This window comes from Peromyscus eremicus, chromosome 8a (assembly GCF_949786415.1).
Source record: "Peromyscus eremicus chromosome 8a, PerEre_H2_v1, whole genome shotgun sequence".
Classification (NCBI taxonomy): Eukaryota; Metazoa; Chordata; class Mammalia; order Rodentia; family Cricetidae; genus Peromyscus; species Peromyscus eremicus.
Window position 1 is genome coordinate 60921923 of NC_081423.1, and position 23532 is coordinate 60945454.

The 23532-nt window shown below is 51.8% G+C and overlaps 1 protein-coding gene across 2 annotated transcripts in view; it reads left to right on the forward strand.

Annotated features, from left to right (window-relative positions):
* The first annotated feature begins 1341 nt into the window (after positions 1 to 1341).
* The window catches only part of Myo18a (myosin XVIIIA), a 106814-nt gene continuing 84623 nt past the window's right edge, over positions 1342 to 23532 (forward strand). For both annotated transcript variants that reach the window (XM_059271263.1, XM_059271264.1), the window contains exons 1-2: positions 1342 to 1446; positions 14667 to 15746. In XM_059271263.1, coding sequence (XP_059127246.1) covers positions 14748 to 15746 — 999 coding nt within the window. In that variant the 5' untranslated portion in view covers positions 1342 to 1446; positions 14667 to 14747. The remainder of the gene's footprint in view (positions 1447 to 14666; positions 15747 to 23532) is intronic.

Below are 23532 nucleotides of genomic sequence, written 5' to 3' on the forward strand. Positions count from 1 at the left end.
GCTGAGGTTCATTGAGGTGATATACAACCTGTGGATTGCCAAAAAATGTATCGTGACATGTGTTCACCAATGTAGTATCATACAGACTAGTTTACCACCCTAAAAGAAATCCCTGTGCTCTGCCCTTCTGTCCATCCTTCCACCCTAGCTCCTGACAACCAGTAACCTTCCATCACCCCTATAGGAATCTCACTAGCTCTGCCTTTTCCAGAACAACATATAATACCCAAAAAGTATGTAACCTTTTTCCAATTGGCTTCTTTCATCTAGTAATATGCAACAGGGCTCCTCCCCATCGTTCCATGGCTTAGTTGCTCATTTCTCTTTGGCATTGAAGATTTCATTGTCTAGATGTACTATACATTTTACTGATTTATCCACCTACTGAAGAGATCTTGCTCACTTCCATGTTTTGGCGATTATGAATGAAGCTATTAGAAAGTCATGTGCGGGTTTTGTGTGCACATGATTTCAATTCGTTTGGGTAAATATCAAGAAGAGGTTACATTTTGTAGGAAACTGTCTTTCAGAGACGGGTGTGGTGGTTCTCGCCTTTCGTCCCAGCACTCAGGGGGCAGAGGCAGAGTCAGGTGGATCTCGGAGCTCAAGACCAGCCTGGTCAACAGAGAGAGTTCCAGGAGAGCCAGGGCTACACAAAGAAACCCTGTCTCGAAAGACCAAAATAAATAAATAAATTATATTAAATAAACCGTCTTTCAATGTAGCTGTGTCCCCACCACCATGGTGTTTGAACTCGTTCCCCTTCTCTCCCATGCTGGGCTCTGGACTCGGGGCCTTGTGAGTGTTAGAGACTCTCAGAGCCTCAAGGGCTTTCTCTGACTAAGCTACTGAGAGCCTGTTCCCACCTTGGGGTGTAGCCTTGGAAGTGCCCTCTTGGGTTTAGCCCGTTGGCATCGTCCAGCAGGGACTTGTGCATACCTCTGCAAAGCCACTCTGGGAAGCGGCAGCCACCAAGACTCAGTTCCAATCTTTGTACAGCCCTTTCCTGAGCAAGCCCATGAATGTCCAGTGCCTGCCTTGTGTAGAACTTCCAAACCTTTAGCACGTCCCTCTGGTGTCTTCCCTGGACAGTGCAGCTCAGCCCCTTTCAGATCTGCCCGCAGCCTTCAGCGGCTAGAGCGGACGGAATCTCCAGGCAAGGCCTCTGGGACAGGGCTTCCAGGGTCTCGGAGTCCATCGCGGACCATCTCTGGGCAGCGCCGGGCGCCCCCTTGCCTCTGGGTCTGGCGGCGCGCCCGGGCCTTAGGCCGGCGGGTGTCTATCCCGCCAGTCGCCAGCAGGGGGCGCCCTTCGGTCCGCTCGACTCGCGCGGGCGCGGGGGGCGGCGCTGCGCCGCGCCGTGCTGCGCTCCAGCCCGGACCCGGCCGGGGCCGCTGGATGCCGCGTCTCCGCTCCTGCTGCCTGCCGGGCGGGCTCCGGCGGCCGGTGAGTGCGGGGCAGTCCGGCGGTGGTGAGCCGGGCCCGGGAGGGTGGCGTGGTGGGCTCGGGCCGGCCGGCGGGGCCCGCGGGCTCCTGCTCCTCCCCTGTCCCCTGGAAGCGGCGGCCCGGGCTCTAGGCTCGGTCCCTGGCGGCGCCGCGGGGCTGGACAGCCTGGGTGGGGGCCGATCGGGAGCGGCGGGCAGGGAAAGCGCGGGGCCCGTGCTGGCAGGCTGGGCGCCGGAGGCAGGGTAAGGGTGGCCTTTGGCTTGGGAGGGACTGAAGGTTTAGAGGACCCCGGTGGCCCAGAGCTGCGGGATGGGGGGCTGCAGCCTCGGGACTGGGTCGGGGGGGGGCGTCTCTGGGCTAGGCCCGAGACCCCCAAATGAAGCGAGCGGAGGAGGCACTGAGGAAGACAGCGAGGAGAGCGAGCACCTCCGCCGAGTCCTTTATCCCTGCCAGCGGCCTTCACCCTTTCACTGCCGGGCCGACAGCGGGCTCCTCTCAAAGGAGCAGCTGCTAGACAGCTGGCAAAACAATGGAGACCCCGCTTCCCGGGCCCCCTCCTCTTGGGACAGATGATGGGGGCGGGTGGGCGAATGTCAGGCTCGGGGGATTAGCAGGGTAGGCTGCCCCGTGTTGTAACTGGTTGCCCACTTCACCTTTCCCTGCAGGGGGTGGGGTGTGTGTGTGTGTGTGGGAAGGTAGGGCAGCCTGCCCCAGGCCTCTGGGAGAGCGCACCGACGCCCCGCCCTGCGAACCTGCCATGCCAGTTGTTCCGCCAATGGAAGGGGAGGTGGCAGGGTCAGGTGCCCCCGCCCTTCCCTGGGCTGGAGGCACACAGGTTGGTACCCAGCCTGACCCAAGGAGTGGGTCACACTCCTGGAAGAGATAAGGCCCGCCGGGACACACCACAGGTTGGGGCTTTGTTGTGGGGGGTGTCGCCCGGTGGCAAGGCACATGTGTCCTACTGATTAGTTGGAACGGCTGCTGCCAGAATGAGCTAGAGGTGGCTGGAGGTGGGAAGGGAGGGCAGCCAGCTTGGTCTTGTATTCATTTTGCCTGGTCTGTTAGCCAACAAGGCATGTGTTTGTCAGCCTCCTAGCGTGTGGAGAGGGCAGGGAGGCATTTCCTGGAAGGGGCTCTCCTGTAGGGCCTTCCTGCCCTCAGGGAGTCCTCCAAATAATAGAATTAGGGTCCTTCTCCCTTGGTCTCACTAATGCCCCGGGCTTGTTTGCATAGGTTGACTTTGCCTCTCTGCGTCCCTGACATAGCTGTCTGTGGTTGAGGAGACCCTGAAAGCTCCCCTCTGGTAGGTAGTTGAGCGAGTACATATTGGAAAGAAGGTTAAGTTCACCCCGGGACTAAGAGCAGGGCCACTCTAGCAGATGATGAATCCAGAGGACGCTGATTCAGGCTGCCTTGGCTTATGCTCACCAAATCTGGAGCCTTTTCCTTGAGCAGGTTGGTGTCCTGTTGCCATGGCAATAGGCCTGGCTAAACTGTGCGCCCACCCTTTCTGGTTCTGGGGCTACTTTCTATTTGGGGATGTTGAAAGTTGCTCTCCTGATGTCCCCGGCTTCCTGACAGGCCTTGTTGGGTCTTTCTCAAAGGCCTGCCTCCTCAGCTTCCCCTCTGTCCTTTCATGAAGAGGCTTTCCAGGAAGCATCTTCCTGGTTGTTGGACAAGACTTGGTTGGTTATATATAGCCTTGGGTGGAGGTGTGCTTGGCTACTGGGGAATGGAGGATATTGGGAGTGGAGCCTCAATTCCAGGAAAACAATGGCTTTGGTGTGAGCTCTTGTGTTGCAGGCTTAGGAGACTGAGGAAGGGTTGTAGCCAGGGGAGGAGGGAGGGAGGAGGAAGGTCACTGGCTATGGACACTTCCTTTGAGAGCTTGGACTTTGGATAGTTGACTACCGGATACCAGCATCTGAGTATTTCACTTGTTTGCTCTCTCCTGGCCTGGCTCAGGTCCCGGCTTGTATGTCAGAAGGCTTCTTCCTCAGAAGCCTTCATCACATGGACGGTGCCCTTCCTGACTCCAGGGCTGTCTGGGCTTATTGCCCAGATCCCCTTCAGTAGCTTCTCCTTGAAGAGGGCATGTGTTCAGGGTTCCCCAGAAGCAGGTATTTGAAGGGGAACTGGGTGGGGTAGAACTGGGCATTACATGCAAAGGGAATCCACCCTGCTGGGGTGGAGGAGGGAATCGGGACTCCGGAAGTCTTCATCCAGACTTAGTGTCAAAGGATTTCAGGAGAGCAGGGCTGTTCTTGCTCCTTCCAACCACAGATCTGTCCCTAGCCTCTGGAGTGGGCACCACAGCCTAGAAGCAGAGCATCTATGTGAGTCCTGGTATGGAGGGTAAAGCTGAAGGGCTGGGATCCACTGTGCGTTGTGATTGACAGGTTCTCACAGGACTCAGGACCTGCCGAATGAAGCTGTAAAGTTGTACTCTGGGTTTGGTCCTGGCTGCTCTAAGATCTGTACACCTCATCCTACCCCAGTCATCACTCTGTTTCCTCACCCCAGCTCTACTGAGGCCTTTTATTATTATTTTTTATTTAACCACTTTCTGGGGTAGCCAGAATTAGGGGGTACAGAGCAGTCAAGTTTGGAGCTAGAGTGGTGGGAGTGGGTGGCGACTCTTCAGTTCCCCTACTTGCTTCATCTCCCCGCCCCCCCTTTGTGGAGGTAGGAATTGTGTGGCTTGTAAATGATACACGTTCCCTTGACATTTCGGTTTGGACAAACAGGGGTTTCAAGTTGTAGACTGAGGGTTTTATAGGGCTCAAGGGCGAGTTTCTCTTTTTGCCAGGTACTTCATCATCTTAGAGTATATATATATTTTTTTCCTCCGGTATTCAGAGAGATGTTGGTGTTGGGTTCAAGGTCACACAGCAAGCCGGAGACAGAGAGGGATTCGAACCTGTATTTTGTAGTAGAACAGAATTTCTCTCAGGCAGAGGTTAGGGGCCAAGTCTGGGCTGTCAGACCCTTGAAGATTTTACAGCTGGAAGACCCGAGGCTGGAAAGGAGATGCCCCTTGCTCAAGGTCACACAGAAGGGGTGGATGGCCTGCAGGGCCATGGCAGGGCTGGGCTGCGGGCAGGAGGCGCTGGAGGCTGAGGTGACACTTGGCCAGGCCGGGCTGGAACTCAGGCATTCTCCCGCCCTGGTCTTCCCCGGCTGGCAGCTTGCTGCTTGTTCCCGGAGTGGGTTCCGCAGCAGCAGCAGGCGGTGCGGGGCTGCATGCAGATGCTGCTGCTGCTGCTGCTGCTGCTGCCGCTGCTGCCGCCGCCGCCGCCGCCGCCGCCGTGCGGGCTGGCTGGCAGGGAAAGGCCGAGGGCCGCGGGGCGACCGGGCTGCTCTGGGCGGGCCGGCTGATGTCATGTGAGAAGCGCGCACACCTGGAGCCAGATAAGCTCCGTGTGACCTGGCTGTGAGTCACGCGGCACTGCGGAGCTCAGCAGAACCCGCGGGCGCGGCGGCGGGCGCGGGCCAGGTCAGCCTGCGCGACCCTGCCTGGCGCGGCATCGTGGCAGGCCGGCCTGGGGAGGGGGGCCTCGGCTGGAGGGAACCGCGGCTCCCGAGGTCAGAGGCCAAGGGAGAGAGGCCGGCCCCCTCGGGAAGGCATTTCCTTTGTATTTATTTATGAGTGTGGGCTGGGGTGGGGGCTGGGGGACCGACCTGAGGGTCCATCCACAGCAGCCGAGTCAGGGCCTCCGTGTGGGGGATGCTAGTGTGGTGGTAGTTTCCATTTCCTGGGGTTTCTTCTTTGCCCACGGCAGGATGGTCCATTTAACTCTGTCCTAAAGCTACAGGATGCCACTCAAAGTATTTGAAGACAAGAAGGCAAGCCTTATACTGACCATGGCAAATCCTGTTTACAGCTTTGATACCGGTGGAGCTCACGACCTTGTCAAGACTCCTTTTTTCATTTTTTGAAGTGGCCACCGGCTCCCCATCTCCAACTCTGGAGTCAGACCTTTTGGTTTTGGTGCAGCGCTGGCAATTCAAACCCGGGCCTGTGGCAGGTGCTGGTCAAACCCTTTACCGCGGAGCTATAGGCTAGCTCTGCAGAGCTTTTAAAAGCTTATTGTATGGATATGTAGAGAGGGTTACATCAAAATATAATTTAACATACTTATTTTTATGTTTTCTGTAGAAAATAAAGCATGCAGAAAAGTAGAAGAAAAGTTGATCAGAATCCCATTCCACTCAATTGCCGTGCCCACACTTGGACACACATACACATCTACCAGCTGAATATTCATGCCAGGCGATGGTGTCACACGCCTTTAATTCCAGCACTCGGGAGGCAGAGCCAGGCGGATCTCTGTGAGTTCAGGCCAGCCTGGTCTACAAAGCGAGATCCAGGACAGGTACCAAAACTACACAGAGAAACCTTGTCTCGAAAATTAAAAAAAAAAAAAAAAAAAATTATAACATGGGCCAGAAAGAAATGCCTAGCTGGAAAAGGTACTTACTGACGTGCCTGATGATCCGAGTCAATTCCTGGGGCCCACATGGTAGATAGAAGGAGAGAACTCTCACAAGTTGTCCTCTTCTGTCCACAGTGGTGCTATGGTACATGAGCTCATACACACACAGATAAATAAATAAAATGTAATAAAAATTAAAAGCACACACGCACATATATATCATAAACCTGTTTTTAGCTGTTCTAAACTCTGTATCTCCTCCTCGAAGCATACATTCCCCACCCTATGAACATGCAAATAAAATGTGTAATATACATGTGTACATGCACACACACACATAGATTAAAAAATTTTAGCTGGGTAGTGGTGGCACACGCCTTTGACCCCAGGACTTGGGAGGCAGGGGGAATCTCTGTAACTTTGAGGCCAGTCTGGTCTACACGCACATGGTGGTTCACAACTTCTGTAGCTGCAGTTCTAGGGCATCCAGAACCCTCTTGTAGCTTTCATAGGCACCTATAGGTACCTATAGGTACATACAAACAAAACACTGGTACACATTAGAAAAAGAAACCAGAATACACTATGCAACAACTTGCTTTTTTTTTTTTTAATTTAATAGTATAGAATTTTTCCATCCAGTATATACAAATGTACCCTCACCCCTTTTTTTCAGCCTGGGGAATTGAACCTAGGGCCTTGTACATGCTAGGCGAGCACTCTAATGCTGAATTATGCCCACAGCCTGTACCTCATTCTTTTAATAACTTCCTAGTTATTTTGTAATTTAGCAATTTATTTAGTAGCGCACATTTATGTTTATAGATTTGCTGTTATAAACAAAGCCACAAAAGATTAGTTATGTTTATTGTGTGAAACGTCTACAGATGATGTACCAGTAGATTGACCAGGCAAGGCCTGGAGATGGCTCTGTGATTAAGAGCACTTGCTTCTCTTCCAGGGGCCCAAGTTCAGTTCTCTACAGTTCATAACCACTTTGTTGTTTTTTCCTTTTTTGGTTTTTCAAGACAGGGTTTCTCTGTGTAGCCCTGGCTGTCCTGGAACTCATTCTGTAGACCAGGCTGGCCTTGAACTCACAGAGATCCACCTGCCTCTGCTTCCCAAGTGCTGGGATTAAAGGCATGTGCTGCCAGGGTGCAGATTCATAACTACTTGTAAGAGCAGCTCCAAGGGACTGGACACCCTCTTCTGGCTTTTTCATGTACCAGTGCACACGTGGTGTTACTCAAGTAGACACACACATACACATAAAACTTAAAATAATTGGACAGGTCAAAAAACATGTATATAAGTAATGTCATAGGCACCACCACTTGCCCTACTAGAAAATCATGCCAGGGCTCACTCCCTCAGTGAATGATCCAGGGATTAGCATGGCTCCTGGCAAGGACCACATACAAGTTTATGAAGCAGTTCCTGAGTTTGCCCCCCCCACACACACACACACAGACACACACACCGCCCTCAGACAGGGTTTTTCTGTGTACCCTGGCTGTCCTGGAACTTGCTCTGTAGACCGGGCTGTCCTCAAACTCAGAGATCTGCCTGCCCCTGCCTCCCAAGTGCTGGGATTAAAGGCTTTCACCACCACTGCTAGCTAGCTTAGCAGTTCCTATTTTTATAATAAAAGTGGCCTGGCCTTTTTGATAGTCAAAAAGAAATTCTGGGGCTGGTGAGAAGACTCAGCAGGTAAAGGTACTTGCCACCAAGACCGGCGGCCTGAGTTCTGAGTTTGAGCCCTTGAGCCTACATAGTGGAAAGAGAGAAATGACGACTCCAAGTCGTCCTCTGACCCCCCCACTTGTGCACATCGGCCCCCACCCCTAGAATAAATACATATAATTACAATTGTTTAAGGAAATCACATCAGTTTGTACTTTAATCAACATATATGAGAGTCTGTCTCCCATGCCCTAGCTGATATTGCTCTTGAAGCCCTGCTATTAAACTAAGTAAAAAGTGCTACGTGCTTGTATCACATGTCTGTGACTACTTCGGAAGCTGAATTGCTGTTCTCGTTGGCCAGCCTTTTGTGTTTCTGCATCTGTGAATTTCCTGTCTATATTCTTAGCAGTAACTATGGAGGGCTCTGGACTCAAGCCAGTAGACCCATCTGGCCACGTGCTCACTGGCTTGACTTCACACCTTTGGGCTTTACTGTCTGTATACAAAGGTCTAAAGCAGGATGGTGGTAGTGCATACTTTTATTAAGCGCAGCACTCAGGAGGCAAAGGCGGGTGGATGTCTGTGAGTTCGAGGCCAGCCCGGTCTACAGAGCGAGTTCAGGACAGACAAGGCTACACAGAGAAACCCTGTCTTCAAAAACTGAAACAAAACGGAAACAAAGATCTGGACTTAATTTAGTTACATTTGTGCTGGTTCGCGCACTCTTCAATACTAAAGGCAAGGATTGTGCCTTGGGAGGTGGAAGCAGGAGACTCTGATGTTCAGGGTCATCCTTCTGCTGTGGGCTGAGTCTGAGGCTAGCTCAGCCTGTCCCTTCCCAAATAAAAATGCTTTGCTTCTGTTAGATAATTAATTAATTAAAAAATAACTAGTGTGTGTGTGTTTGGGGGAAGTGTCTGATATGCTATGGCACACATGCCAAGATTGGAGAACAACCTTGTGGAGTTAAGTCTCTCCTTCTACTCTTCCAGGGGTCCGGGGATAGATAATTCAAGGCATCAGGCTTGCATTTCAGGTGACAAATGCCTTTAGCTCTTGGACTCTCTTGGTAGCCCTTTGGTGCTGTTCTTGAGAGCTTCCTATGTGGCTAGGCATTGTAAGAACATCTCTATGTACATAGGATATAGTAAATGATACCTATACATATTTCATTCCCACTCCTTTTGTGGTACGTACTATTATTTTGTTCACCTTACAAATGAGGAAAAGGAAGCGTTCAGGGTCTCTAAGTGACTTACCCCAAACAGCTAGATATTAAATTTTTGTTCTTACGTTTTTACCTAAATCCAAAGTCTGAGCTCTTTACTAGGTCCGTTTGTTTTTATATCATTTGTATTTAGTAGGTACTTGGTTCATATTTTTTTTTCCAACATCTTATCACAGAGATTGGCAAATACACCAAAAAGTTCAAGAATTTTACCGCTACCCCAACTCCTAGAGTCTACAATGACTATTCCTCATTCTTGTTTTGTCAAATCATGTTTATCCCTTTTCATCCATGAAGTTGTATGAAAAATTTGACAAATCGCAAAGTAAATTAAAGCTATCAGTATGCCCCACTCCAAATCCTGTAGCAAATATTCACTAACTAGAATTTGATATTTGTTTACAGGTTTGTTTGTTTGTTTGTTTTTTAATGAGACAGGGTCTCACAGTGTAGCCCTAGCTGTCCTAGAACTCTATCTGTAGACCAGGCTGGCCTTGAACTCAGAGATCTACTTGCCTTTGCCTCCCAAGTGCTGAGATCAATGGCATGTGCCACGATGCCCAGCAGTTCTCTCTCTCTGTCTGTCTGTCTGTCTCTCTAGTAAATATTTATGCTCAAACAAATGCACTGATCTTACAGCACACTATCTGATAACACCTGACAGATCCATAAACTTGTCACCTCATACTTCTATGAACACACATGGCATGACCATTACTCCAGAAAGTCCCCTCATGCCCTTTCTCATGCATTCCTGGCCTCTAGGCCCCAAGGATAACCGCTGCTCTGGCCTTTCTCCCCATAGGTTAGTTTTGGTTGCAATAAGTAGACTCCTATCACCAGGTATATTGTGGCACATGCCTGTCAACCCAGTGCTCAGGAGGATCAGAGATTCAGGGTCATCCTTAGCTACACAGTGAGTTTAAGTCCAGCTTGGGCCATATGAGATCTTGTCTTAAAAAAGGAAAAAGAAAAAAAAAAAAAGAAAAAAAAAACAAAACAAAACAAAAAAACCAGAATCAGCTGGGGCGGTTGTGGCGCACGCCTTTAATCCCAGCACTTGGGAGGCAGAGGCAGGTGAATTTCTGTGAGTTTGAGGTCAGCCTGGTCCACAGAGCAAGTTCCAGGATAGCCAGGGCTACACAGAGAAACCCTGTCCAAACAACAAACAAACAGAATCATATTAATGTGTACGCTTGTGTTAGTGGTTTCTTTCCCTCCTGTCTCAAATGTTTTTGAGATTTATTCTTGTTACGTGAGTAGTATTCCGTTTGTGGATATGTAAACTGTTTATTCTTGTACTTTGAGCTAATGGAGGCACATCTGAGTCGAGTGCTCCTTGCCTTCAAGAGGCTCACTGTCCCAAAATGACATAGCTGAGCTGACAGAGTGTCCTTGGAGACAGGAGGGTCAAGATAACTTACAGACATACTTACCTTTCCTCCAGTCAAAATTAGGAGAAGCTTCCTGGTCAGGGGAGTCAGAGAAAGAAGTCAGGATGATTATAAGGCTAAAGTCACTGGAAGGAAGGGAGAGGGTAAGAGAGGAAGGGGCGGGGCGGGAGAGCTGTAACCAGAATGAGGATCTGGGAGATGGTGGTTTCCAGCTGCCGGAGGTTTCCATCTGAGGCCAGGGCAGCCAGCAAGTCCCAGGACTCCGAGAAGGGTATGGAATCCAGCTCTTCAGGGAACTGAGCAAGGCCGAGGAGGGCAGCAGCAGCGGTAGCTGCCCGGCAGATTTGCTTCTGGAGAGGGAGGGTGTAGGAGTCAGGTAGTGGCGGACACATGGCTCAGCAGAGACTTGATCCACAGCCAGGCCCAACCACATGGGGCTGGCTGTGGGGAAAGGCTGCCTTGTGAGCTGTGCAGATAATAGTCGCAGGACAGGAGTGGTAAGAGACTCCACGACGCAGCCTCTTAAGGCCTCCGGCTTGCGATGAGTGGAGTGTCTTTGACAGAAAGTTAATAGCTAGCTTGTGTCCACAAGACGCTTGGACTGTTGGAGTTTTAGGGCTGGAAGAGGTCTAGATCATTTAGTTCAACCTTGAGCAAAGTGACAGGCTCAAGGTCCCCTGGAGATCTGTGGCAAATCTGGGCCTAGACACAAAATCCTTAACGGTTTTAGTCAGAGCTATCCCCTGTGGTACGGTCTGGTCCTGTCTATTGTGGTGACAGTGAGGGACAAGCTGTCAATGGGAGAGGGGTTTACATGAAATTACTTCGAAGGGACTTTTCCAGCTCAAAGATTCTAGAGTCCTTTTTTGTTTGTTTGTTTGTTTTTTTGAGACAGGGTTTCTCTGTGTAGATTTGGAGCCTGTCCAGGAACTCACTCTGTAGCCCAGGCTGGCCTTGAACTCACAGAGATCCACCTGTCTCTACCTCCCAAGTGCTGGGATCAAAGGCGTGTGCCACTACCACCCGGCAGATTCTAGAATCTTGGGACTGTTTTCCGTTAATAGCGCTCAGTTATCTAACCTCCAGCGAGCCAGGATTGGGTAAGGACAGCATGGTTGACAGTTGGTTCTCTGTGGCTAAGGTCCCCTTGTTTGTCCCCTCTTAAGTCCTCAAGTGTTCTCCATTTTCTTCTCCAGGTATCCTGGAGCTGTCATCTAAATTAGTCCCCTAGGGCAGTGTGGGTGGTGACCAGCCAGAGATCCCACAGCCTGGCATAGGGTGGATCTGTGCCTTACTCCATCAGCACTGGGAGGAGATAGTCCCCCTAGGAAGTACCCCACACTTTCTGCCCACTGCACTGAGTCCAGACCCAGCTGACCAGGAATGCTCCTGATTGGTGCTTTTAGGGGTCTATGTTTCCTGTCTTCCAGCTTCCAGGGACTGACTGTTCATTGGAACATTTCGAAGCAAAAATTTCAGTTTTACCAAGGAGAAACTGAGGCCTGAGGAGCTGGAGGGATAGCTTAGTTACAAAGGCTTGCCTTGTAAGCGTGAGTACCTGAGTCCTTCCCCAGGACTCAGGTTTAAAAACAAACAAACAAACAAACAAACAAACAGCAAATGAGCAAGTGGGACGTGGTGGTGGTACAGACTGTAACCCCAGGGCTGGGGAGCAGAGACAGGCGGGTCCCTGGAATTCGGTGGCCTGCCAGCATAGCGGACTCTGTGAGCTCCAGGCTAGTGAAAGACCCTGCCTGAGGTTGACCTCTGGTTTCCATCTGCACATGTACAACCACACCTATGTGCACCAGTGCACACACAGAGAAACTGTTGGTCTACAACAGCTATAAGCAGTTAGTGGCCAAACCAGATTTCTTACCCCTATGAATACGTTCTGTCCTGGTTTGCCTTCTTTTGACTCGATAAACACCATGACCAAAAACAATCTGGGGAGAAAAGGATTTTCAGAGTTCCTCCTGAAGGGAAGTCAGGGCAGGAACTGAGGCAGAGGCCATGGAGGAGTGCTGCTTACTGGCTTTTTTCTCATAGCTTACTCAGCCTACTTATACCTCCTGGGACCTCCTGCCTAGGAGTGGCATTGCCCACAGTTAATGGAGAAAATGCCCTACAGGTTTGTCTGATGGGGGCCATTCTCTGAATTGATTCTCCTCTTCCCAGATAACTCTAGCTTGTGTCAAGTTGACAAAAAACAAACCAGGATGCATTCTATGGCTAGAGCTCTCTAGAGCTGTACTGGCCCCTCCAGCAGTCCTGGACTGAATATCTGAAATGTAGCATGTCTGAATTGAATTGTGCTCTAAATGTAAAATCCACACCAGAATTTTATTTGTTTGTTTATTTATTTATTTAGAGACCAAAACAGAACCAAATATGGAAAATTGAATATAAAATATTTCAATGTTTTTTTATGAAGATTACATGTTGAGATGACAACAGTTTGAATATATCAAGTGAAATACATTATTAAACTTAAGTTCATCTAGTTTTTTTGAAACAAGGTTTCTATTTCCTGTTCAAATTGGCCTCAAATTTAAGATTCTGTCTCAGCCTTTCAAGTAGTTAGAATTATAGGTATGCGTCACCCTACCCAAATTCACCTCTTTCTTCCTCTTTGTTATTTATTTTATGTGTATGGGTGTTTTACTTGCATGTATGTGTGTGTACCACATATGTGCCTGGTGCCCACGGAGGCCAGAAATGGCCACTGGGTCTCCTGGAACTGGAGTTACAGATGATTGTGAATTGCCATGTGTGTGCTGGGATCAAACCTGGGTCCTCCTGGAGAGCAGCCAGTGCTCTTAACTGCTGAGCCATCTCTCCATCCCCTCTGCTTGTTTCTCTTTATCTTTTTAAATATGGCTACTTATTTAAAAAAAATGTCTGTACACATATATGTATTAATTTGGGTTTTATTCCATATAGATAGTACTGCTTTAGAAGGAAGATCTGCTAGGGACCACATGGATCAGGGTGATTTGCAGAGGTGAAGAGATTGGGCAGTACCCAGGAGTGTACTTGGGAGTTCCTGGTCTTGATGCCTTCCTGGGCATTGAACCTTGGTTGGTGAGGATTGGTCCCTCTCAGTGGAATGGGGATACTGCAGGACTTTGCCTGGCCATGGGGGTGGGATAGAGAGAGGAAATGCCTGTCCAGGGCCTGGCAATAGGCCATTACTGGAGGGGGTAAGCTCATAGATCCTCTGTCTGGAATTCAGAGGGGAGGCTTTCATGGAGAGAGAAAAATTACAGTTAATTTCTAATTAGATGGTATGGCCTACTTCTGTTTTGTGTTCCCTGCTGGTTAGAACAAGAAAGGCTCTCTGAGCTCCACCCCCACCAGGTTTTTCTTAGTTCTGCCCCCAATTGGGTGTGCAGGGGAGTGGGGGTCGGACCAACCGTAGGTGCTCACATCCTGGAGCTGGGCCTTTCTCTCAGGCCACCACAACTTTCTTCTCGAGGCTATATTTAGGTGTTGGTCTGGGGAAAAGGATGTGAGTTTTTCAGGATCCTGTTTATCTAGCTGACCCCACCCCACCCCCACCTCACAACTGTCTGTCCTGTGTACAGTCTGGGATTTCCCCTTCCTTCTCTCCCTGCTTTACTTTGGGCACCCAGGGCCTGAGAAGGGACACAGTAGTATTGCCACTCAGTTCATGGGTCACACCTAACATATGCTCAACTTCCTAAGCGCATTTTTTTCTGATTTGTGAAGCAGACACGAAGACATATACTTTGCAGGAATGCTGTGAGGACTGAATAGGAAGGAGCGTGTGTGTGTGTGTGTGTGTGTGTGTGTGTGTGTGTGTGTGTGTGTGTGAAGTTCCTGATAAAAGACATCAAATAATACTGGGTCCCAGGTGCTGGAAAGATGGTTCAGTGGCTAAAAGCACTTGTTTTTGCAAAGGACCTGCATTCAGTTCCCTACATCCCCCTGGGGGGTTCACAACTGTCTGTCATTCCAGTACCAGGGATCTAACACCGTTCTGGTCTTTTTTGGCACTGGATATACATGTGGTGAATATACAGGCAGGCAGGCAAGACACTCATACAAATGAATGTTGTTTTAAAAGGTTGGACCCTTCAAGGTCTTTGAGGCAGGGGCTAAGGCTGCTGCTCTGGGGTTACCAGGCATAGGAAAGAGCCCAGTCACATGGGATGTCCATTGCTTCAGTGGACATGCTTTTGGGGAGGTGATGTTGCAGAATTCCTTCTGTTTGCTTTTGCGTTCTGCTCTTCATTTGGGTTCCAGGTTGGCACAGGTCTTTCTGTAGGTCAGGTCTCTCCAGGTACACCTACACTTTGGTCTAAAGAGTGAAGTGAAGTTAGGTAAAATTATGTAAATTAAAGTGTCTGGTACATCATTAGCGCTTGGTGAGGGGCGACTGGTTTATCATTCTCAGCTGCTTCTGTCTGAACTGGAAAAGACTGAATAGCTTTTCTCTATTTCTGCTTACAGCTGCAAGGTGGGGTCCAAAGACGCTGTGTTAACCACCCATAATCCGCTAGGGGTACATCCCCTAAAAACAGCACACCCACCATGTTTAATCTCATGAAGAAAGATAAGGACAAAGATGGCGGGCGGAAAGAGAAGAAGGAGAAAAAGGAGAAGAAGGAGCGGATGTCAGCCGCAGAACTGCGGAGCTTGGAAGAGATGAGCATGCGCCGTGGCTTCTTCAACCTGAACCGGTCCTCCAAGCGTGAATCCAAGACACGCCTGGAAATCTCCAACCCCATCCCTATCAAGGTGGCCAGCGGCTCTGACCTGCACCTGACTGACATTGACTCTGACAGCAATCGGGGCAGCATCATCCTGGACTCAGGCCACCTGAGCACAGCCAGCTCCAGTGATGACCTCAAGGGTGAGGAAGGCAGCTTCCGGGGCTCTGTGCTGCAGCGGGCAGCCAAGTTCGGCTCACTGGCCAAGCAGAACTCTCAGATGATTGTCAAACGTTTTTCCTTTTCCCAACGGAGCCGGGATGAGAGTGCCTCAGAGACCTCCACCCCTTCAGAGCACTCTGCAGCCCCATCACCTCAGGTGGAGGTGAGGACGCTTGAGGGACAGCTAATGCAGCATCCTGGGCTAGGTGTCCCTCGACCAGGACCACGGTCTCGAGTCCCTGAGCTGGTGACTAAAAGATTCCCAGCTGACCTCCGCCTCCCTGCTGTGGTGCCCCCACCACCTCCTGCTCTCCGGGAGCTGGAGTTGCAACGCCGACCCACGGGAGACTTTGGCTTCTCACTTCGGCGCACAACTATGCTGGACCGGGCCCCTGAGGGTCAGGCCTATCGCCGGGTGGTTCACTTTGCAGAGCCAGGTGCAGGCACCAAGGACCTGGCCTTGGGGCTAGTGCCAGGAGATCGACTGGTAGAGATTAACGGACAGAATGTGGAGAATAAGTCCAGAGATGAAATTGTGGAGATGATCCGGCAGTCTGGGGACAGTGTACGGCTCAAGGTACAGCCCATCCCAGAGCTTAGTGAGCTGAGCCGGAGCTGGCTGCGGACTGGTGAGGGACACCGCAGGGAGCCGGCTGATGTGAGTGCTTCCCTGGGCATCAGGGGTGAGCAGGGGAGTGGGCATGTGAGCATCTCCCGTTGGTGTACGGGAGTGGGTGATTGAGGGTACCCAGAACCTTGAGCAGAGCTTAGCAAGTGAGCAAATGGAAAGCTGGGCCAGTAGGTAGGCACCACCCTCCAGGAGAGGGTGCCCCATACTAGATACTCGTGGAAATCACACCTTTGCTTCTTCTGTGCCTTGTCAAGATGCTGAAGGCAATTCCCCAAAAGTTCACTGGGACAAAGCCCTCAGCAATTCAGCTGGGCCTCCTGGTCCGATGTTTCCCTCTAATATCCTTGGGAGGCCGTTGGGTCTCCTGAACTTCCGCCGCTTCCCTGGCACTATCAGGAGGAGTGAGATGCCATGGGTAGTTGGTGAGGAAGTATTCAGCTTCATCATATAGAGATAGCTTAGGGGCCTGGGTACCATATTTCCTGAGCCCTAAATTGGAGGTTAACAGGTGCCACCTCCAGATCTGAGAGTATGTGAGCATCAAAGTATAGGAAGTCCAGTGGCGGTGGCGCACGCCTTTAATCCCAGCACTCGGGAGGCGGAGGCAGAGGCAGGCGGATCTCTCTGAGTTTGAGGCCAGCCTGGTCTACAGAGTGAGTTCCAGTATAGTCAAGGCTACACAGAGAAACTCTGTTTTGGGGGGGGAAAGATAGGAAGCCCATGTTATTTAGATCTCAGAGGTGAAAACAATATGATAAATGACTTACAATCGTGGCTATCTGGGGGTGTATAGCTGTTGTGGTGACAGTTCTGGGGGAGATGACTTCTGCTAGGGCTTTCCTTTTACCCTGAGTGAGTGAGGCATGGCACAGCAGGTGAACTAGGAGGAGTCGGGCCGGAAAGAACCTGTGAGCCATGATTGCAGTTTAGATTTACTTACACTACAGAGACAGTTTGCATCCTGACTGTCCCCGAGCCCCACCAGCTGTGATCTCTGTGAAAAACCCCAGTGGAAGGCATGAGAGCAGAGATTCAGAGCAAACGCATGGGTGGGTCTCAATGGAGCATCAAGACTTCTGACCTCAGGGATCTTTTGGTGCAGGGAGAGTGGAAGGATGTTGAGTGTCCTGTGTGGACATGGTGTGTGAAGGACAAGGTGGCCTGTAGTCGTTGTTCTTGTCCAGCTGTGTGTTTCAGGACTGTGCAGATGTAGGCCCTGCTGCCTGAGCGGTGCATGACCTGCCTGGGACCTTTCAGCATTAAGTGACTAGCCAGGTGTGCCCAAGTCAGGAAAGGGAGGAAGCAGGCAGAGCCCAGCTCCCAGTGACGGGGAGCAGGATGCCGGGGGTGATGGCTCAGTCTTACAGTATGCTGTGTCCAGAGGAGGCTGAGAGTGCAGGTCGGACTTAGGTGGACACACTGGACTTGTGTTCCAGGCCTTCCTTTATACTGGAACTGGTTGGGTTTAGGCAGCTTCGCAGGAGGTAGGTTAGCGGCTAGGAGGATGCCTATGTGGGATCCAGAGAGGAACCTGGACTTCTTCCTTCTGGAGATACACGTTGAGGGCCGGATGGCTCAGCAGGTACATGTACTTAGCTTGCAAGGCTAGCAGCCTTGAGTTTGGTTCCCAGATCCCAGAGAAGGAGAGAACCGACTTCTCAAGTGTCCTCTGACCTCCACATGCATGCCGGTACTCACACATACACACTCAAAATAAGAAGAAAAGGAGGAGGCTAGAGAGATGGCTCGGTACTTAAAAGCTCTTGTTGCTTCTGCAGAGAACCCGAGTCTGGTTCCCAGCACCCACATGGTAGCTTACAACCAAACATAACTCCAGCTCCAGGGGATCTGAAGCCCTCTTCTGGTTTCCTGGGGCACCAGGAATGCTGAGGTGCATATACATACATGCTGCAGGCAAAATGCTCCTACATCATACACATAAATAAATCTTAAAAAAAAAAAAATAAGAAAAAGGCCAGGTGCAGTGGTGCATGCCTGTAATCCCCACACACTTGGGAGGCAGAGGCAGGCGGATCTCTGTGAATTTGAAGCCAGCCTGGTCTACAGAGTGAGTTCTAGGACAGCCAGGGCTATGTGGAGAGACCCTGTCTCAAAAACAGAAACAGACAAACAAAACACACAGAGAGAGCCATACACACTGAGCATCTTCTCTGTGTTGTCCACCCAGCTATGCTGAATTCAAGAAACGATGATTTAAGGGATGAAAAAGAGAAACATTTTATCTCAGATCCAAGGTTACAGTATGCTGCCGTGCTGTATAGCTTCTCCTCTGCCAATACTGCTTTTAACAGATGGAATTTTCTTCTTCAAGCATGAATCCCCCAGAGTATTGTTGCCAGCTCCCTGCCGAACCACACAGCCAGGCCTCTGGGGCCCTGAGCCTGGCATCCCAGATGCCACTACGTTTATTCTTTATAGTTCAGGGACCATCCGGTATCTCACGTTTCCCAGCCACCTTCCCTTCCCAGCTAGCTGCTGCTACCCCATCCCCAGGGAAGAGGATGCTTGGAAGGTGCGGGTAGCATCCCCCTTGCAGCTGGTATCTCCGGAGTCTGGCTTTCTCTGGCCCCCGTGGGACAAGTCTGGCTGGTGCCCAGAGGACATCTTCCCCAGACTTTAGCCTAGCAGATCTGACAGAGGACACCGTAGGGAACCCCATGCCTATGTGACTTCTGAAGCAATGCGACAGCACAGTGAGACACAGGGGGCTGAAAGAACCTCTGTATCTTCTTCCAGTCGGGTAGTGGTGAGGACTCACGCAGAAGCAGAGGAGCGTGGCGAGCCCAGCATTCCCAGCTTGAGCTGAGTGGAGAGGCTTGCCAACTCTCCTGGGGGCCCTCAGCTTATCTTCTTCTCTTCTTCCCACTCCAACTTCTGCTCCTCGTCTTGGCAATAGTTCCAACCCCACTTCCATGCCAAGAGTCTCCCCGCATCCTCGAGCCTCTGGGTGGGGTACCCTGATGACAGTAGCTCCATAGGGACAGCTACTGGCAGCCACCCTGCCCATCAGGCCATCCGTCAACTGTGTCCACACGCTGCCTGTCTCCAGGGAACTCCGAGGGAGTCGACTAGCCATCTGTTCTCTCCCCCACACAGATGGGGGCCTGAGGCCTGGATTCTGTGTGGTCTCTTTTGAAGGCCCCGGGGGAGAGACAACCTTTGGGATTCCCCCTCACAAGGTGTAAGCAGAATATGCAAACCCTCTTCATCTGTCCTGTAGCTATGAGATGAGTGCCGTTGAAGGGGGTGAGGGGTGAACCAGAGTGGTGAGGGAGACCTGGGGTCTGAGTGACAGAAATCACTCAGAAGGCCTGGGAGAAGCACCCAGTTCTCACGCCACTGACACCTGTTCTCCATTAAATAGACATCTGTTTGAAGAGCCTGGCTTGGGCTTTGCCAGTTTCCAAACTTCTCTGAGCCATTAACTCATTCCCCCAATAGACAGAGAAGTCTGATTAAGGGCCAGGCACAGTGCTGGGCATGAGGAGGTTAAGTAAGTAAACTATGACCTTGAGGAAGCGCAGCCCTGGGTACAGATGTGCCACGGAGCATCGGAGCTGCTTTGGCATGAGGCTGGGCGCGTGCACAGAAGGGTGGGAAGGAGGAAGTGGCCAAGTCTGATCCTAGGAAAGGTGGCAGGCAGCACAGGCCACCTTAGTGGAAGTGACCCTTGATTCTATAAAGATGTGTCTGTCCTCTCCTCCCAGAGATTCAGGTTAGATTGGATAAGCAGCGACACCCAGCAACTTTCCTCTTGGGATCTCTGGGAAAGGCAGAGCTGGAGGCGAGCAGCTTAGCCCAGGGCGCTGTCCTCTGTGGGTCTTTATAGAAGATGAGCATGTTTATGGTAGGAGGTGAGCCGGCTCATGTGAGACTTTGGGAAGTTAGTACCAACACCCCACCCCCACCCCATCCCCTCCTCCACCACCATCACTACCACCACCACCTCCACCCCTCCCCACCCCCCTCCACTACCATCACCACCACCCTCATCACCTCCACCATCACCACCACCTCCACCCCACCACCACCCCTCCCCCCACTATCACCATCACCCCCCCCACACACACACCCGTACCCCCCACTCCCACCCCTGCCCAGTCTGTTAAGCCATCCAAGGATGCAGCTTCCTCATTCAAACTCTGCAGTACTTCCTTCTGGTACAGTTTTCTATCTAAGAGGATTCCCAGGCTTTTACCTAAGCTTTCTCTTGAAGATGGTCAGCAGTGGCTGGGCTATCGCAGAGCATTGCTTAGCTTGTGGGGAAGTCCCGAGTGTTATCCCAGCTCTGAAATAAATAAATGAATAAACAAATAAATAAGTCAGCAGAATGGGTGTTCCGAATCCTTGTCCAGGTTTCTGTAGTGGAGACTCGTGGGAGACCGGCTGGTCAGGGTTGTCTCTGTCTGGGAAGAGGGCACCAGAGTCCTTTTGGCTGTTGTGGAATTTCGAGACTCCTGGGTGGAAATGGTGTGAACCGTTAACCTTGTCAATGAGGTTCCAGGTGCCATCAGGAATGGGACCTGCAGGGTTCCAAGGGCAGCTTGGAAACTGTGCAGCTTCCAGGGTCTCCAGGCCAGCCGTGGAGCACTGGCCTTGCTGTGGGTGGGGATTCAACAGGGGCGGAGCTGCTGGGTGCTGCTGGAGTTCGGGTCTGATGGTGCTTCTGTTCTTAATTTTTTCCCCCAAATGATCCCTAGAGGACTTTTGAGACTTTTGTTTGTTTTAGACAGGACATTTTTATTTCATTTTATGTCAAAGCTTCAGGCCCCTCTGGCATCAGAGTCTTACCACGTGAGAGCCCAAACTAAGTTCTTTTGGTAATGAAGGGCCAGTGGGCAGGTGTCAAAAGTGCAGGAAGTGGTGAGTGGAAGGTCCTGGGAGTGCTTGGGGTTCACCACCCTGCATCGCTAGGTTCCAGGAGCAGAGCAGTGAGCGAGGCTAGCTCCATTCAGCCAGGTTTCCTTTCTCTGTCCTTAGAGGCACCATTCTCCTACTTCCTTGTGGTGAAGGGCAGTCCCAGAGTGCTCTGGTCATGCAGCCCGTGGGTGGTGGGCACAGTGCCTAGGCCACATTGAACGGGGTGTGGGTACATGCCCTGGTCAATGGTTGTTTTTGTAGGCGCAGCTCCGCATGGGGGCAGGGTCTTAAAAGTAGCTTGCTCTGAGCCACCCAGGACACTGCCCTCTGCCCTCTGCTTCCTTCTAATCTCTTTATTTACATTGAAATGGTTCTGGAAAATACCAGATAGGCAAGCACCCTGACTGGGGGTGGCTGGGGAGTGGGGTGAAGGGGGGTGTGTGTGGCGGGTGGGAACGCAAGTATTTTAAAAATGCTGCAAATCTCTACAGCGTTTCCCAGAAACCACAAGCATGTGCTCTGCCTGCCAGCAGGGTTCCCGCCACCCCACTGCACTGAGCAGCTAGATTCTCCTGGCGAAGCCTGGAGTGGAAGCCAGCATGGTGGGGGAGCAGTGGGGATCCACCACCCAGTTGAGGTAGGGGCTCCCCTGCTGCCAGGACAGGACGTCTGTCTGGCGCCTCCTTTGTCAGTCCTGTGGTACGGAAGTGCCCCAGGCACCAGGCAAGTCTGTGGGCACCTACTGTGTCAGATGGGCATGGTTTTCATGGTTTCCTTGTCCCCTGTTGAGCGGTTTGGGGGGTGTGGGGGATGGGGGGCAGCCGATTCCAGCTCCCGGACGGTGGTTGGCAACAGCCTTGGAGCTGTTAAACACGGAGGACAGTGTCCGCACACTTAGTTTGCAGTTGGCTGCAGTTGGGTTGGGAGACTATTTCCTTAGACCTGGGTCACCACTCTGAGTCCCTTAATCCTCCGCCATATGCCTCTGGGCAGCAGGGCACGGCCTTCAGCCCTGGCCTCTGGGCAGCAGGGCACGGCCTTCAGCCCTGGCTGGCTCAGCCTCTACTTTGCATAGACTCTGGCCCGGAAGAATATGTGGTGGCCAGTCCAGTGTGGATGTGGGGGCAGATGGGCTCCCTAGTGGCGATGACTGGATCTAGATAAGATTACACGGAGCAGAAAGGCCTTGAGGAACGGCCTGGCAAATGATGACAGGCGAGGCTGTCAGCCTCACTTATAAACTCACTGCCGACCTGAGCCCTCTGATGCCCCAAGTCTGGAACCCTCCTCCTTCCTCGTCTTTCTGCAATGGAGGAAGGAGGAGCTAGAGGTGACCGTCTTGTCCCGCAGAAGGATGTAACTGGTGTTCTCAGTTGTCCCAAGAGTTCGCTGGAGGAATGAACAGCCGGTAGCAGTCAGTGTGACTGGAGACTGAGGACTTAACAGAAGAAGGGGAGCTGAGGAAGCCTCCAGAAGGGCTAGGGCAGCTGCCCTTGGCAGGTTAGGGTGTGGTTCCCCCAGGCCGGAGGAGGAACTCACTCTGTCGCCCCCTTCACAGCTTCCCTTGCAGACCCTGGATCTAGGAGGCATGGACTTTGCCTTTCTCACCTTCGGCCCATCCTCTCACTCTCCTCAGAACTTCTGGTAGCAGGGCCACTCCTCTGACAATGGCAGGCCCTCCGCATCACGCAGGGCTGGGCACTGTTGTTCTTCTGTGTGTACTGTGGGAAAAGCTGAAGGAGTAGGGCCAGTGGAGGGCCCGTCAGGTGGGTGTCCAACCCTGAGGTTCTCATTGGTTCCTAATCTGGAGTTCTGGGGCATTCCTCTTGTCCAGAGTACTTTGCCCTGCATGCTGCATGCACCCAGGCACATTTCCCAAAGTTTGAATGTCACTTCCTCTGGGAAGCCTTCCCTGGTTCTCTCAGACCATGTCTGGGTCCATCTTAGCAACCCCCCCCCCCCCATAGCATCTGTTGGGACTTGGTTAGTTACCCGCTTGTTTCTCCATACAGCAGGTGGAGGTCAGCATGGGGGGGGGGGCATGCAGACATTTGTGGATGATAAGACGGTCCTTTAGCCAGAAACTGGGTTCCCATTCTCTTGTTCGGTATTCTTTGTGTAGCTAAGGTTTGGTTGCTAGAGGCTCTGGTGACCTGTCTGCAGTGTGTTGCCTTCTCTCGCGTGTTTAGGACTTGGCATCTCTCACAGGCGTGGAGAGAAGGAGGCTCTTCAGGTATCCGGGAGCAGGATCCCGGCTAGGGAGAGAGACCCAGGTGCAGCCTGTTCCTGTGCCTGCAGGGAAGTCCCCATGAGCCCCTGGAGACCCAGGGCTACAAGGGAGCCTACAGAGTCCGGTCCAGGAGACCCCAGTGGAATGTGCCTATCTGCAGGTCTCTGAGGGGTTGGAATGTGGCCTGGGCTCCCGGCTCCCGGCTCCCTCTTCCCTCTGCTGTTTTTCTCTAGGCTGCCTCCGTGCTGGAATGTCGGCAGGCTGGGAAGGTTCATGGTAAGGATCTCTTCCAGTCTCAGCAACAAATTCCAGCTGGAGCCTGAGGACAGCTCCCACATGGGTATAGAGGCCACCAGACACAGCGGCGGGAGCGCTAGGCCGGTGGGAACGGATGCATTCTTGGATCCCAGAGCGGTGGGCTTTCAGTCCCCCAGGCAGATGTAAACATCTCTCACCCTGTTGGCCAGGTCCTGAGGAACCTCGGCTTCAGGAGCAGCAGGACTCAGTAGTGGGAAGGGAAGGCCTGGGAGGCTGGTCCTTTCCCACAAGGCCTTGCCTTGTCCAGCCCTGACATGAAACAGGAAGGGAGCAGGCTCAGATTCCATCTTCAGGTGGGGCCTGCCTACCAGCACCAGGTTCTCTGGTCCATGGGGACCATCCAGACTCCCCTGAGTTCGTCAGCCATATCTGCCTTCTTAACAT